At 40.5% G+C, this 17,835-nt stretch overlaps 1 protein-coding gene across 1 annotated transcript in view; it reads left to right on the top strand.

Annotated features, from left to right (window-relative positions):
* pdia5 (protein disulfide isomerase family A, member 5) overlaps window positions 1-16,539 on the top strand; it is a 68,067-nt gene extending 51,528 nt beyond the window's left edge. Inside the window, exons 13-17 of the mRNA XM_062431994.1 lie at window positions 305-468; window positions 1,044-1,174; window positions 8,048-8,118; window positions 14,512-14,646; window positions 15,485-16,539. Coding sequence (XP_062287978.1) covers window positions 305-468; window positions 1,044-1,174; window positions 8,048-8,118; window positions 14,512-14,646; window positions 15,485-15,565 — 582 coding nt within the window. The 3' untranslated portion in view covers window positions 15,566-16,539. The remainder of the gene's footprint in view (window positions 1-304; window positions 469-1,043; window positions 1,175-8,047; window positions 8,119-14,511; window positions 14,647-15,484) is intronic.
* The last annotated feature ends 1,296 nt before the right edge of the window (window positions 16,540-17,835 follow it).

Raw genomic sequence — 17,835 nt, 5'->3', positions numbered from 1 at the left:
CCATTATCTAATATGGATGGACTCACCCTGAGCCCTGAAGACCCAGCATATCATTAGTTTTTCTCCTCTTTGTTTCTCTGCTAGTATTACTAATGCAGTACCTTCACATACACAAAAGGCTCTGTGGCCCATTTGCAACAGTTGAGCTTGGATCATTTCCAAAGGTTGCAGTTGGTGTTAATTGGTGTCATGTAGAAGGTTAGTCAGAGGGATCTCTATTGGTCTAACTGAACAAACTATAGGTAATATTTTAGCAAAGTCCCAGCAGGACTAAAAGTCTACCTTTTTTCCCCTCTCTCCACAGAGTCCAGGTGTGTTGGCAGCAGTGGACACCACAGTGCACAAGGCTGCAGGGGATCGCTTCAAGATCTCTGGCTTCCCTACCGTTAAGTATTTCGAGAAAGGCGAGGAGAAGTTCACGCTGCCGCATCTCAGAAGCAAAGAGAAGATCATCGAGTTTATGCACAAGTAGGTCACGCAATTAACAGGTAGCTCAACCAATCCTTTACCTCTGTTCAACAAATGCCGCCCGTGCACATGAAGACACGATGCAAACTCACTGTACATTGCAGTAATTTTGAACATAAACATTTCAACTGCTCCCTCTTTTCTCTTGTGTGCCAACCAGCTTTCTTTATTTTTACCCTCTAGAACAAAATGTATGAAGTGAAGCACAAACAGTTTTTTCATAATGTCCTCCTAGTGTATTAGATTAAACTTTGGAAAGGGTCACTGTGAAAAGTAATAGACCAGCGATGACATCAGTCCAGCTGTTGTAATTACAGACTCCATGAAGGAAACGTCTGCGACCAGAGGTCAACAGACGTCATTTTATATATGGCTGACATCAAGTCTCATTCAGTCTTCTATTACATAACTAGCATTCACATATTAGATTCCCACGGTGGACTAATACTATATACATGCATACATTATATCTCTATTTACACTATTTGTACTTCTTACAAGTAAAGCAAAGCAGTGTTTTTCCCTCGTTGCAGTATCTATGATAAATATTGCTTTGCTTTCTCTCATGTCTCCAGCCCACAGGCCCCTCCTCCACCAGAGCAGTCGTGGGAGGACAAGCCCTCCAGCGTCAGCCATCTTGGATCGGAGGATTTCCGAGAGGCGCTGAAGAAGAAGAAACACGCTCTGGTCATGTTCTACGCTCCCTGTAAGAGCTAAGTTCATACAAAGTCTACCCAACACTTGTTTTAACACCATTTTTTAAAAGTTACCCTGAAAGGCTCATCTATAATTGGCATCAGCTGTTTTTTTTTTTGTTTTTTTTTACAGACTCTTGAAATTCATATGCTTGGTTGTTTTGTTTACAATGTAAAGCGTGTGAAGTCGTTGCACCGAGTACGATCACAGCTCTGCTCTGTTGGACTCGGTGTGATCATATCCTGGGTTTAGACCAGTGCACATACGTCACTTACAACTGCCTGCCAAGCTCCTCATCACACAGCATGTTAAACCCCACCTAAGCCATGGGGAGACTGAAGGAATGATTTAGATGACTGAGAATAGATTTGTGCATGAGTAAAAAAAAAAGAGAACAATATATCACAGTTCAACCTCTTACTTCAGAGTTCCCATGCATCGTGGCAAACCATAACAATCGTGAAAAGGTCTGAAAAAAGTGAGTCGTCCTGTAAAATGTCGGCATCGGCTGGCAGCCCGGTCAGTTATGAGGAAGAGTTGCAATTGTGTGGCATCGTGTTCTCAGAGTCCAATCGATGATACGAAATTCACGGTTTGGTACCATTTCAGTACAGCAGTAAAAAAGAAAGGTAGAAAAATATATTTTATTTTTGAAAAATGGAAACAACCAACAATGGCTCGTTGGTCATAACTATCACTGAAACAATTTAGTCGCTGCAGTGGAAAAAGGAAAACAAGCTTTCTGTTTCTTGTAAAGAGTAAGAACAGCAGCTGGCAGCTATTATATGCTGATTTATGGTCTAACTGTATATAAAGTAGTGTAAACTAGCTCCACCTCCAGCAGCTACAACAGTAACATACTGCTCTAACACTGATGCTTCACTATTAATAATCTAATGTGTTCATATATTATAATAGATATCAAATATGAAAACTTAAAGCAATGTTAAAAGTATATTACTGAGAGTTGCAGTTGCCTTTATTGAGCTGGATTTAGTCTCTTCTTTGTGTGCTTGATGTTTGTGTAACCTATCTGGCCTGTTTTATTCCTACTTAAACTGAAGCTGGTGTGCTATCATGGTGGTTGTCTTGACCTCTTGTGGTCTCTTGAGACATCCTGGTTAAATAAAGGTTGAATACAAATATATCTGTCAGAAGGACCAAACCATATAGTTTTACTTTCATACTTTATAACTAAATTTTTCTCTCTCAGAACTGGCTCTTATGTGACCATGTCAGAAATCAAGTAGTAGTTGTGAATGGCTTCACTCAAAGGTGGAGTGAAATACCGACAGCCGCAGTAGGGGAAGACTTGATATTGTTTAAATAAGGGGTTAGAGGCGTATATTTTAATAGTGTTGCACCTGGTCAGTGTGATGGGTCTCGTTTGTCGTTCCGATGGCAGCCACACTACAGGGTAACCAAGCTAGCATATGTCATAGATGTATAAAGGGAACTGGATACAGCTTTTAAGGAAGGGGCCCGTTCATCTCTATGAAAGTTGCTCAGTATGCATGAAGCCAAAAAAAAACACTTCCTGCTGTTAAGAAATGACCCGGCTGGATGCACACTGCGTACACTCTTTAGGCCCAATGCACCCATATAACATGTGCAACAAGACTTCCAATGCTAAGATGGCTAACTTGAATGGAGTTAAACCAATTCTTTCCAAATGTTATCAGACTGAATCGGTCAAATCCTGACGATGAAACAAGTCATTTTGTGGGGGTTGTGACACAGTTGATTCCGTGCAGGAACAATGCTTTTTGGGCTCCTGTCAGACCTGGAAGATTTGTGGTAATTCAACGCCCGGTGCTCTTCCTCTGGGTTTGTCATACAACCATGAGCATGCATGAGGTGGAACTCATGCTCTAGAATCATTGTTCCACAACGTTGGATTAAGTATATTAAACTATTTTGACAGTAATTATTTGAGTCGCAGAGCGTATTCTGAGTATGACTGCACGCACCGAACCAAAACATCCATACCATGATGGTTCAGGCTGAATACACATACCGTTACAACCCTAATCAATATATTTTACACTAACAATAAATCAAACCAAGGTGCTCTCTGGTGGTGATGAACCCACATAGATTTATCACCAACTCTGGAGCTCTACTGAGTTGTTTTACGGCTCATTTGCTGGATGATTCAGTGTCAGTGCTCTCATCAACCTTGTTTTCCACAAAAAGGCAAGTGAAAGTGAAACATTTACCAGGTAAGGAGCCACATATTTTTGTAAGGGGGTTGAAAGGAAAGCGCACCGTGGACTTTTGCTCATTAGACGGACAAAAAAAAACAAGACCTCAAACGAATGCTAATATCTGCTGGAAGTGCCAAAAGGTAATGGTTTGCTAATGTATTAGCCATTACATCTTGAAAAAAGGTGATAATATCTCAAATTTGTGTTTTTATTAGGCTCAAAAAAAATCATTTAATGCAGTAAAGATCACCACGAACACACGCTATAGACCTTTTACATAACAGACATTTTAACATGTCCAAGCAAGAAAAGCACGGGTGCAATTAACGATGGCTGAAACACATTTCATTTTTCTAATTCATGACCCTGGTGCAATGCATGATAGTTAACAAGTGTGGCTTCGTACGGCACTTGAAGGGAAATAAGCCATCATTAACATTCTGTGTTCTACCTGTGCTTTTCCTGCTCTGACAAGTCAAAAAGTCTCAAATTATTTGATACTGAGTGGAATTGATTTCTGAAATTGAAGCCAGCTGTTTTTTTTTAAACAGGCGCATCATTAAAATCAACTTAAGTCAGATGTGGTATCAATTAAGATTAACACAAGAATAAAAGCATTGTTCTTTTTGGTTGAACCCTGTAAATTTCTTCTTAAAACACACAGAGAAGGAATACAGAGTAACTAACTTGCTTAATTATCACTACATGCATACACACACTTACACACACACACACATACACCTCTGTCTGATCTGATGAGGGCTTCAAAGCCAGGCAGGGCACAGCGGTCAGGCTGCTTGCCTCCGTCGGGGCTCCTTTGGTGCTTCCTTCTACAAACAGAAACTCCAGATGCACATCAGACAGAAACAACATGCTGCCCGCCCACCACATCTGCACCCTGCTCACTGCTCACCGGTGTCTTATCAGTGAGGGAGCTCGCGTCTAATAGAGCATTTGATGAGATAAAGCAACTCGCTAAAACATCGTGGCTGGAGACGCCTCGGTCACAACAATCAATTGTTTTTCAAAGGTTTGGGTTATTATCTTCCAGCCTGAAGCATAATTAAACCTAAACTGCAACTAAATGCCATCACATCTCCTCTCTCTTCTCTCATCTGTCTTGACCTCAGGCAACACTGCTGCATACATACACTGTTAAACGAATGCATTTCCTAAATACTCATTTGCAGCAATCAGTTTAAATAGTGTTAAGTGTGGCTCAGTTCCAAACAAAACATTCTGCCGCATTGAATGTTGAGTTATTTTATATTGCTTTGCTTTATTCTCCAGTTGGCACTTTTTTTTTTTTTTTTTATCAGTGAGTGATGGTGAAAAGACTCTTTGTGCTTTTCTCTGCACCTCACAGTCACCCTGTGAAAATGTCTGTGCGGACAGAAGAAAAACAGGGGAAACGCAGGTCTCATTATCAACAGCAAAAACTGCCTTTTAGCTGCTTTTAAGCCACTTGGATAACAGGACGTCTGTTAGGTGTGAAATGTTCCTGCATTTAGGATGCAGTGTGATGCCACCTGCCCTTTGTTCATTTATCTGTTATCTCCTTCTCTACTCACAGCAGGTCTCTGAGCAGTCACAGTGACCTGCCAGGTCACTCTATTCTCAAAAAAAAAAGCCCAAAAATCTCCACATCCTCCGTGGGTTTTTTTTTTTTTTGATAGCCGACATTAGTTTCAGTATGGCAACAGAACCTTTAAAGGTTTAATGGCTATTTAATGTCGCAGCTAAAAGCTACTTCAGCAGGAAATTGTTTTCCGAGCGGTGGGTGAACACTGGCTTAGAGAAGCTGCTCTGAAAAGAAAGTAAATGGACGGTTGTAGAGTTGCTGTATAATTAAGTTGAATGTATATACACGTGTGTGCTTCTGGGCATACGTGCTACAATAGAAATACTTAATTATAACTATGGGCACATCAATCAATGCTCTTATAGCCTGTAGAATCCATTTAGAGTGGGTAATGTGTGCTAATGATAGCGGTACTCTATGTAGTTTCTGACCTGGAGTAGCACTATGGATGTCTCGTACACATATGTATGTGCACTCTATCTGGACGATCCTTCACGTTGAAATGTGGCTTGAATCTTAGTTAGAACAAGTGCATTTCCAATTAAGGGACGTTCTGATGCTGCAACGTACAAATGATATTTTCTACAATAGTGTGCCTCCAACTTTGTGGCAGCAGTTTTTTCCTTTTCTGTTTGGATGCCCCTGAGCACAAAGCCAGGTCTGTAAAGTTTGGTGTAAAAGAAGTCGACTGGCCTGTACAGAACCCTTAACCCCAACCTCATCAAACATCTGTGAACTGAGACGCCTTATCACCCAACATCACCTCACTAAGACTTTTGTGACTGGTAGAAAGACTGAAACTATGTTTGTTAAAGTTTTTGTTTTGTATAAAGGCTACTCTGCATTACGAGGGATAGTCGCTATAGCCCGTTTTTGCTAAATAGACGGTTGACTATGAACGTCACTGCTCAGGTGTTTAACGTAGCCTTCCTGCATGTGGCTTGAGCTTTTTATGGCTTTCCGTTTTCTGTCTGTGTTCTGATCACTGCCTGAGTTGAATACATTCTGTCAAACTAGTGGACTTTGGATCAACTAAAGATAAGGACTGCCTTACGGATATCGGATAATTAAACATAAAGGTCCAGTTTCTCAGACGGGGATTAAGATTAATCCCAGACAAAACACAAGATTTTGTGGAAATATCCACTGAGAAACAAGTGTAGTTTCGGAGTAGACTTAATCCCTGTCTGGGAAATTGGCCCAAAAGTGTTTCCTACCTGCTCTTCTCTACCCATAGCTGCACTGTGACTGATGGACTCTAGTGACTGGGGTTTTTCTTCAACTGGAGCTCCCCTCATGTTTGCTGTAACGGTCTTCAGATTGTGAATATCACTGTCGCTGTTACCAACGTTGCCATTCCTTCCAAACGACACAACCGTTTTATAATGTTCTACTCCGCCACACAGCTACGGAGTTTACACCACTTCCTAATTACACCCAACAACGGGTTTTAACCCGCTGCAAAAAAAATTTGATTTTAAGAAGTAGACCTGGATGCATCCTTAGAGACTTGGAGTGGATCACAGTGTATTGTGGATTTTGTGGAGACTTCCATCCTCAGCTCTAACTCCTGCCACTATGGAGCTATTTAATACAAAAATCTCTCAGCGATAAATCCCTCCTCATACATGACTTATCTTGGACAGGGGCCATGATGTCATGTGCCGAACTGAAACCTGGCACAAACCGGGGGACCGCTCTGTGCTTAATGAGGCCTGCCGTCCTGCCTACAGCCTGCAGCTCTGGTGTTGGCGTTGGTTTAGCAATCATACACCAGGCTGAACTAAAACTGTGCAAATACCCCCTGCAAATACCTGATTTACCTATTCCATGATGGTACTTCACATCTACCACCTCCACCTCCCATCTAGCACCTCTCTCCTCTACTGACTCTTTGTCTCCTTGAGGATTGACTACAAAGTCCTGATACTGACACACAAATCTATCAACAGACAGGTTCCCCATTAACCCAAAGAAACTGATCTTAACACAAACCTCCAACCACACCCTCCGATCTACGATCTGAGTCCCCAGTATTAAGCTTCGTACCATGGGGCATCAAGCCATCTGAGAGCTGCAGACCCCTAGACTTTTTAAAAGGCTTCAAAACCTGTTCTGTTAACTGTTGTGTTTGAATAAGATGCTCAGCAATCACATACAGGTGTAATATTCAGGTGTCCACATACATATTACCAAACTTATGGAAAACAGTCAAAGAGAAAATCTGCTCCCTTACACAAATTAAAGCAGTAAACTACACCCAGAAGTATTGTTCATTTGGAGCTCTTTCTCCCAGACTGACAGTAGAGATTCAACCCTAAATGCATACATGAAAACTTTCATCCAGTCACTCTACCCGCCTGCTTTTTTTTCTCCTCCAAAGTCAAGAGCCTTTTTCCCACTTGTTCCATTTCCAAAAGCAACAACAACAGTTTGATTGTAATGACTAGAAGAGGAACCGGGGTGCTTGACATGAGCAGGAAAAATCAAAACAACAGGAAGTCAACAGAAATTCAAAGTAAAAAAAATCAAGGTGATTGCAAGTGCAGAACAAAAACACATCCATCCCTACATAGCAGGATGTATCTACCACACACAAAAAACCACCCTCACGAATGATAAGTTATGGTACGAGCTGGTCTGTTGTTATTACTTAACTCAATCTTTTTTTGCATCCACCGCCTAGAAATTGAAATTGTCCGCTGGGAACGTGATGTGTGGTTGTGGTACCTGGTGGTGCGTTTATTGTGCAAGTATTGACGTATTATACACGGATGCCTGCTGGAGCAGAGAGAGCCGGGGAGGTTGTGTTTATGATGGCAATAAAGAGATTTACAGTCTCTCATAACATACAAGTGAACCATCTCTAATGTGGGATAAAGCTCTTAGTCAGTGCAGGATTTTGATGGGGTCACAAGCTTTATGAACATGTTTGAGATGGAGTAAATGACGTATGGAAGTGATTTTGTTCGTGTTTGTGATGTGTGCATACAGGTTTATAGTCACGTCATGTTTATGTGACATAAAACCTGTGTTTCTTTCTTTCCCCGTGTGTGCCGTAATAATGTTTCACCCGTGCGTTCTCTTCTCTCAGGGTGTCCGCACTGTAAAAACTCCGTCCCCCACTTCACCACCGCAGCAGAGCTCTTCAAAGAGGACCGCAAGGTAAGTGTTTCCTCTTCACACATAAAGTACAAGCGCATGCGCATTTTCACACCATAAAAAAAGGTGCTGCAGGGATCCTTCAAGCTCCAGCTCAACACTCACAAAGCAACAGTCCCGCATTTTTAGAAAAAAAGCCATCTCATCAACAGTTAGTCATCTCTGTGTCCAGAACAAAGAACATGTTGAGCCCAGCATAGCACAAACACTGGAAGCAGAGAGCATTTCAAACCAGCTTTTTGACTTTACTTATTTCTTAGACAGCCAAATGTAATGCGTCCAAAAGGTTTCTGGGTTTTTGCACTTACAGTAGTGCTTAACCCTATACCATTATCGGATATTGATTGATTGAATATTTATTTCAAACATGTAAGAATGATAATGAATAAAAACAAACACAAAATTACAAAAAAAAAAACAGAAATTAAATACCAAGTATAATACACAGTGAAATCAATAAACCAACTAACCAACCAATTTACATGCCTAAAAAGTAGAAGGAAGTAAAATGAATTCATTCCATTAATTCATTTTGTCCATACATGTTGTCTTGTATAATGCATACATTCATAATGTGTATTAATATCAAATGTAATCCTATTTGCTTTCTATACTAAATATATCCATATATGCATTGACTACTCATCATTATCATATAATATATCCATGTATTACTTAGTTAGCTTCATCGTATAAGAATATATATTATAAATCATTATTATCAGATCATTAACCAGATTTCTCTCCCAACCATTCAATTATAATATTTTATAACATTGATAGAAGACACTGCCCTTTTCCAAAAAATCATTTCTTTTTTAATTTGGTGTGTGAGCAGCCTGGCAGCACAGTGGCAGAGACAGTGGAGCTTTACCTCATTATGCAAAAGAGTCTGAATTTAACAGCCAGTCTAATGTTCAGTGGGGGAAACTGGCTTATTTAGACTTTGACAGGCTACTTTGTTTTAGTTTCAGTTTGTCAAAAACTGACGGAGTTATTTTAGGTACACAGACGTGTTGCACCATGTAATGATCTCTCTTTTCATCCAGCCACTCTGCATTGTGCTTTCTCTGTCTGCAGTCTATTGTTATACACATGCTTACACGTGAAAAGCCAATTAGAAACCCAGTTATGTGTATACACAGTAGAGAAGTCTACCCAGGGAAACCAGCTTTCTCTAATCCACTACCCAGATTACACAAACCGGGTTTCTGGTTCACAATCAGCTTGATGGAGAAAAACAGAACGTTATCCTGGTTACTTATGTGCATGTAAACATGTGTTGTTCACCATTACTTTAAGTACACAAGTTGCGGTGTGTAAATAACAATGTAAAAAGTAAAGCTAGCAGTTTCCCTCTGCTTCCAGTCTTTGTGCTAAGCTATGCTAAACACAACCTGCACACACAGCATAACTGTACTGGTCAAGTCAAGCGAACAAGCATATTTTTCAAAATAAGAGCATTCCTGTAACATGCACTCGTAAAGAATAATGAAATTACATATTTAATACTTGAAAAGAGGCCAGCACACTTCCTGCAAACTGGATTAGATGCTCAACTGTAACAGGACTGAGTAAGATATCTACTAATTATCTGTTTTCCTCTTACTCTGCTACAGTTAAATAGTTTTTATATATGTTTAATACAGTAAGCAGCTGTTTATACCCAAAATCTAAAATCTTATAACGGTGGTCTCACAACTCCTTTCATCCTCATTTTGAATATTTGTCCACGTGTTGGTTAGATATTCAACCACTTAAGCTAAAGAGCACAAATCTTCAGCACGCTCCGGGTCACCGAAGGTTCAGACAGTCACAATAAGACACGATAATCCTCCTTGTCCATCATCATCTTACTCCCTCTCATTCCTTTTCCCTCAGGACTCGTGTCCCGGCACACTCCCACTCCTCCTCCTTTTTCCCTGTAAATAGCAAATACCCTTTGACTGCAGGGCTCAGTATTTCCAAATCTCTTTAAATGTGTGACTCACTCACACACTCACACGCAAACATGCGCACGCTTTGAAAAAAAAACAAAAAAAAAACTGTTGGTGTGTGTCTGGCGGTACTCAGCGCTACAATTTATCATCTCCCGCTGATGCTAATCATAAAAAAACAAGACGAGGTCAAAACTTTCTTAATGTTTGCACCGCTGCAGGGCTTTTCATTTGAGACGGTGACAGGAAAAAGGCAGCATCCGGCCAACCAATGGCGTAACTTCATCACTCAGTCAGTCAGTCGTGGACTTTGGTGTGCGTTTAGAGCCGACCCCCGTCCAAAAACACGTCAGATTGTTTAATTGTACGGTCACATTGTGATGCTTAATGTTAAGTGCACATTGTTCCAGTGGCTCTCAGGCTGCAGAAGCTCTGTCATTTGTTTGGAATTTCTCAAAATCATTGTCAGATGGAATGAAACCGTGACGTGTCCGGAGCAATTTCATCATCCCATTTTTCTGAGGCAATTCTTTGTAACATTCCTAGATAACGTTGAACCCCTCAAAAGATGAGCCGTGATGTTTATGTACTAGTCTCACAGTACTGTGCTTCAGCTGCAGCCTCAGGAGAGGATATATACCTTTTTCTTTCAATGTCAAAGCAAACACTGAAATACACAATCAGCATAAACTATATAAAATGCTGCAAGGTACAGGTCAGTCTAACAAACATAAGCTTAATGGAACACCAAGAAAACACAATGTACTGTACTGAAACCACCTATTGGAAAAAAATATTGACTTTGTATTTTAGGAGAGAAGTTAAAACTTTCAGAACAGTCAGAGAGGTTTTTTTTTTTTTTTCTCCGATATCTAGCGGCCACAACAGCTTAAGGCGCTTTGGCATCGTTTCACCATTCAGCTGTAGTGTTTGGATCTGAAAAGCTCATGATGCAATCTCTACAAGCTGCCAAACCAGGGGACCCTCCTATCTCTTGAAGGTTATATAAAAGCACAAGTTTAAAGATCTCTTCCCCTCTCGTCGTCCCTCCAGCAGGCCGGCGGAGGTGCCAAGTTGTGTTTGTAGAAGGAGTCGATCTGAGAACCGGCCATGTGTTTACTTCCAATCCTCTCTATTTATAATGCTGAGCCCCAGTGTATCGTACCAGGCCAGTGTTGATCACAGTCTATTAGCTGCCCTTGCCTCATTTACCAAAGACAAACACAAGATAAGCTGGGGCTTTGAAGATGCAAACAATTAAAGTCCTCATTCTGTGCTTCATGGTGTCGGGGGGATTTGTGTACAGGGTTTGTTTCTGAGCTGTTTGTCATTTCCCCAAATTCCAATCAATAGCAGCATTAAAGCTGCAGATTGGATCAAACTGCTAGTTAAAAAGAAAAAGAAAAAACAAAGCTGTCTGATGTCACTAGTGAGACCAATTTTCTCACAGAGTTTGACATTTATTGAAGGGTTTATCTAACAAAATAAGACTTGCCTGAGGAAAATGTTTCCCTACTGATACAGTGACTTCACCTCTGCAGCTCACTGTGAACCATGAATGTTTAACATGACCTCATTTTGATCAAGTAGGTAAAAACACAACAAAGAGTTTTTGCTTCCTAACTTGAATTTGATAGTTACAGTTCAGAATAATCACCTAATGTGAGAAAGGATCATTTCAGTTCATTACCAATATTAGTTTCATAGTTTTGGGCATGAGTGCTGTGCTCATGTTTGTTTTGACCTCCAAATAAATAAGGAAATTGTTACCTTGGCCATGTTTAATATACTAGAATAATGACAGTATCATAATTGTTTGTATATCCTGCTATTGTAGCACTACTAAATGTACTTTTTAGTTTGTCTTATAGATATCTGATATGCATCTTTACTAGAAAGTGCAGAGTGCTGTACAACCTTATCTGTAATGTTTAATTCTAGCATACTTTTTGGAGATTATTCACTGTAAATACAAACAGATGAGATTCATTCATAGTTGACGTTATCTTATTTTGCCTTGAACAGTGTCTGCACGCATTCCTGTCTAGTAAGGTGAGCTGAGAGGTGAAACAAAGGGGAAAAAAAGATGAGGTTTTTTTTTTCATACTGGAAATTTCCATTTTTTGTGTATGTTTTAATTGAGCACAATAGGCAGGTATGGCTCCTTGGTTGGGTTAAAATACAGGAATAAAAGAATAAAGGAAAATGTTTGTTAAGTTATGTAACTATAGTCTCTTTTTTTCTCTTGCAGACCACTTTGTGTCATCCATGTTCAGTACTTTAACCCTTACATGCTGTTTGGGTTCAATTTGACCCGTTTTGACATGTGACAGCTGTAAAAACACCCAGAATGTCTTTTATTCTGAAATTTGATGACTTTACCTAAAGTGGCCCAAAATGCACATTTGGTATAGACACTTTTTATGAGGAGATTCTTGGACTGGGTCAAAGTTGACTCAGAACATACTGCGACGGTATAGAATATGAACAGTGTGTAAAGAGATAAAGTAAAGGAACTTATTGAAAACAGAGTCAGTTCTGAGTTTGATCAGCACTCTTTGCTTCATTGTGACAGAGTGAGCCCAGCAGACCAGCTGTTAATATGCCGCTCCTTGCAAATTTTGCAGTCCGATCAATTACATAGTGTGGGGTCCTCGGTCACTTGAAGATACATCAATAGCGGAATTGGCTGCAGACCCTTGAAAAACAACAACTCCACGTCTTAATTTTCCCCCTGTCAATTCACAGCAACTCTGATTGATTACATGCAGGGATGAGCAGTCAGATGGAGGCAGTAGCTGCATTATGTCACCGGTTGATTCTTCTGTTGTTGTTGTTGCCGCTGCTTAAAGTACTGCGTGTGTATCTCATACTGTTCTAACTCAGAGGTGGTCAAATAGAAAAAGAGTATCTGTTGATCAGCTGCCAAAGTACACTTTCTGCCACTATTATTATTATATTTTGGGTATTTTTAGTAATAATTTGAGGTTTTACAGACGTGTTTTTAACTGGATGGAGAAGGATCAATAAAGTATCTATCTACATGAATGAGTAGAAGGACTTTACACAGTGTTGTAGAATACATTTCATTGACTTTTGTTCAGTACAGCTGAAAACAGTCCTTCAAAATGTGTTTGTGCTGCAGCACATAAAGGTTTAGTTTAAGACACCAGTTTAACAGACCATAGATGGGGGATTTTCTTTTATACACTTCTTCTTTCCTGGTGTTGCTTTTTGTTAACAGATGGCCTCAACACTCAATAACAATGTACTCCATTCAAAAGATGTTGGCACTCATGCAGATTCTCAACATTTGAGTGTTTGTATTTGCATAAGAAGAAAAAAGAAAAAAACAAAAGAGGCACTTGTATTCTGTAATTAGGACAAGAAGTTTTAATCATCACTTCACGGTAGGATGTGCGGAGAAAATGTCTCATACCATTTTCCTTCCTGTCATTTCCACACACACACACACACACACACACACACACACACACACACACACACACATCTCCAGCAGACAGACGGACGAGGGGAGCGATTGTTCGATGTTGACAAGTTGAATGTGCGGCGCTCAGTACCCTGAGAGAGAGGGTGACATTTCAGCTGTCCAAAAAGGACACGCAGAGTGAGCCATGTATCAGTGAGGCGGTGTGTACGCCTCATTGGGGCAGCTTGTCGCTAATCGATGAAACGGCCTCGCAACATAAATCTCCCATGTTGTTTTTATGTGGGAGTGATGATTGTTGTGGGATTTTTTTTTCTTCTTCTTCTTCTTCTTCTTCTTCCGCCGCCCGCTCCAAACAGTTTAGCTGAAGAGCGATGTATCATGTCATGGCTTGTAACATGGAACAGAGAAACAGGAGGTCTAAATATGGATGAGGAGCTGCTTGTAAATGTGCATTTTACTGTTGATGTAAAATGGACCTTCTATCACATTCTCCTCTAATAGTCAGCATGTGTATTTTTTTTTTGTATTGATCTTCAATTATAATAAAGTTTTGTGGTTCCGAACATACAGTGAGTACTGAAGAGACTCAGAAACAATGACGAATTGAACCTAAACAATAAAAATGACAAGTGTGTTTTAAAATCATTGTTATAGAACAATTAGAGAACTTATGTAACATCAGCACTTTTCAAATAAGTGTCTTTATTTAGAAGATACATTCAAGTGTGTTCACAAACACATGTACACACTCTCACACTCATGTTTCTGTTGTTATATTATATATTGTTATTATTTAGTTTGCTATCACTTTTATATAGTCATATTATTTTGTGTAACATGGTGAAATGTTAACATTTTTTAGGTGGAGGCTTTAAATAAGCCCATTCAGGCTTTCTGCTTCTGCCTACACTGTATATTATCTGTTCTTTTTTATTTTTTGTGTATTATATTTTTATATAACAGCACACTGAACATGATGTGTGTGTATGTGTGTGTGTTCTTCCTCAGATTGTGTATGCTGCTGTGGACTGTACGAGAGGCCAGAACCATGAGCTCTGCAAGCAGGAAGGGGTGGAGGGATACCCGACCTTCAACTACTACAACTACGGCAAGTTTGTGGAGAAATACAACGGAGATCGTGGGGTAAGTCGCACCACACCTCATCCTCCTCATCCTCCTCATACTCATACACTAATCTATGTCACCTACTACCCACGAGACCGCGTGCACGCTCGGTATATAAAGACAATCCCTTCCTTTGCTTCGGCACAGAAATAAGCTGTCGGACCGGTAAACCTCACAACTGGTTTAGAGACCTATGAATTAATAATACGGCACGCATGAGCTCTGCGCATAAACTCCATTAACACACCGCAGAGTTCAGAGCCTGATGAGAATGCTAATTTGGCCACTTTAAAAAGATTTCTAAGATCAATTCAGTCTTTGCTTGTTTGTGTCACGCAACATGGTTTACTTCATTAATGAGGAATCTGGCTGCTGGTTTTCACTCGATGTGCAAAAAAAAAAAAGTGTATTCTGTGTATTCAACTTCTGTAGCATTTCAGAAGTAATCTACTGGATATTGTTCATCTTGTTTTGTTTTAGTGTACAGATCACCTCAAGTGGACAGAAATATTGTTTTAACTGGATTATTTATGACAAAGGACTCTCAAGGGCCATAATCATATACACAGCTCAGTCCAATCTTAAGTGGAGTATAAGACAAGTGTTGACAGTGGAGAATAATGCAAGCAGTTTTTGGATAGGGTTTCATATTGTGGATAGGAGTTTCAGCAAATTGACCCCGAACTTGGCAACAATATTCAGAGTCTGTGTTTACTTCCTCTTATCTGAGTACCGTCAGGCCAAGTTGAGCTAACGTTTACTGACGAGACTCTGATGTTTTATTTGAAGACTCACAATGTTTCAAGCTTTGAAAGGATAAGTAAAGATTGAGGTGTTGTCCCTCTCTAACCCACAGGAGGGGGGTTTCACCACCTTCATGCGCAGCCTGAGAGGACGCGATCAGGAAAAGGTCGGCAAGAAGAAGGAGGAGCTCTGAGGGGGCGGCGTGCACTGTACAGATTGTCATTGCACTGTGACCCTCGACCCCCAAACCCAACCCCCCCCACCCCCACCCCCCACGGCGAGGGCCCTATCAGCACTGACACAGGAGACTTGATGACCTCAATGAAAGGCTATTTTTTTATACCGCGGTGATCACGTTTGTAATAATACCAACAGAGTACCTACAGTCAGACCGACCACTTCAGACTTCTGATGGGCAGAAAATACACAGACACAAAAAAAAAAAACCTTCCCTTTTTTTTCTTTCTTTCTGTCTTTTTTTTTATTTTTTTGTTTTTGTTGCCCAAACACTGTGACTGCATATGTGAAAAGCTCCACCCTATACTGTATCTATGCAATACTGACCCCCTGCTTAGCCCTGTGGGGGTCTGAACCCATGGTGGTGGGTGATGGTGGTGGGCCATCCAATCCATCGTTAAAGGTGGTTGCCGCACCGCCTGTCACTCCACTAGGGGTCCTAATTCAGTCCCATCAACCCCCTCGCTGTGTCTCCAGAAGAGAGACAGAATGCCGATACACCTGTCCGTTCCCGTATTTTTGTACAGAACCTTCACGTCTCCAGTCCAGAGCCATCCAGAATATTGCTTTATTATCTTCTCACATCCGTTAGATCACCTCAACATCTGAAAAATCCCAAAGCTAGCAAAATGTGAAGTGCTACTGTAGGTAATGAGGTACTGTAGCAATGTATAATAAGTGAAATTATGTCCAAAGGTTCAATATTCTGCATGGTTCTGGGCCACCACGATTAGATTTTGATTTTAGGAAACACTTTTTGTTTAGTTTTTTGTCTTGCATAAAACTGTGGCCTTAAGAATAAAATAAAAAATGGAGGGAATTACTGAAATATAGTTATGAATGGAAAGGAATCAGAGGCCTGGCGCCCTTGCACTTCCCTCAAGTCACGGACCAGAACAAAGCAAAGGAGAACAGAATAAATAAATAAAAGAGATGAATGCCAAATATTACTGCGCATAGCCCTTGATATTTCTATGCTTCATCCATTTCCAAATATAAACAACATCGCTGTAGTTTTACCTCTTTTACCTCCGCTGTTCACTCTAAATGAGATTTCGTCCATGTCGGTGAGAGATGAGAGAAGGGCCAATTTGCATAAGCACGGGAGATGCTCGAGTACGGCGGCTAAATATTGCATGTCGATGATAAAAAAAAACCACCGTGTCCACCGATGTAATCACACATTCGACCCCGTAGCCCCGCAGTCCTCTCTGCAGTCACTCATTGTTTCAGGGAAATGCTGGAATAATTCACACCGCCGGTTTATACTTTGGACATTCAGGGTGTTGATTTAAGGGTCCCCACTTTGTTTTATGCCAGTGTCATTCCACTGAGAGCTTAAACGACGACACTGTGGCCAGCTTTGCATCAGTGTGGAATGGCTCGGCTTGGGTTAGACTGGACAATCACTCTCTCTCTCTCTCTCTCTCTCTCTCTCTCTCTCTCTCTCTCTCTCTCTCTCTCTCTCTCTCTCTCTCTCTCTCTCTCTCTCTCGTGCACTCCGTCATAATTAATGGAAGGACATCACAGTACATCCGAGGAGTAATTAAGTATTAAGTGAGTGAAGTCTCCAGACTCCCTCCCGCTTCTCGTAGCGTAACACCATCATCAATTCGGGGCCATTATCTTTACCTTTGTGGCACTTTTCTTAATGCTGTGTGTTTTCAACTCCCACGCTTCGGCCGCTATAAATATTTAAAAGGCTTATCTGTAGCTGAACTTGTGTTTTATTATTCAAGACTTTGGTTTCTTTCATTATGAAAAAGGTTCTCAGGGATAGCGAAACACAATTAAAGGGAACTAGTTTGTTTGTAATTTTGCATTCCAGTTGAATCATTTTGAGCCCTTTGGTCACCAAATTAAATATTGTTTACATTTGTATCCCATGGGAATAAAAAAACCCGGATTGAATGATCCTTTTTCTGTGCTGTATCATGACATGTATTGAATAAGACTTTACTGTCAGTAGATGTTACTGAACCATTTCTCGTCAAAAACATAAACATTGTGATTCTTAACGGATTCGTTCCAAGTGAAACTGTCTCAAATGTTCTGGCTGGCACCAAACACTGTTTTTTTTTGTGTTGAGTGTTCAATGTGACGATTTCATGGTATGCAAGAGCATTTTGGAAGAGCGCTTTATACAGTAAGGTGTCGACATATCGCTGTAATTAGGTGTTCGCTCTCCTCTCGAGGGGGAAACGATAATTATCATTGTTTACTCTG

The sequence above is a fragment of the Scomber scombrus genome, chromosome 13 (genome assembly GCF_963691925.1).
Source record: "Scomber scombrus chromosome 13, fScoSco1.1, whole genome shotgun sequence".
Taxonomy (NCBI): Eukaryota; Metazoa; Chordata; class Actinopteri; order Scombriformes; family Scombridae; genus Scomber; species Scomber scombrus.
This window is presented reverse-complemented; position numbering and strand designations above follow the sequence as displayed.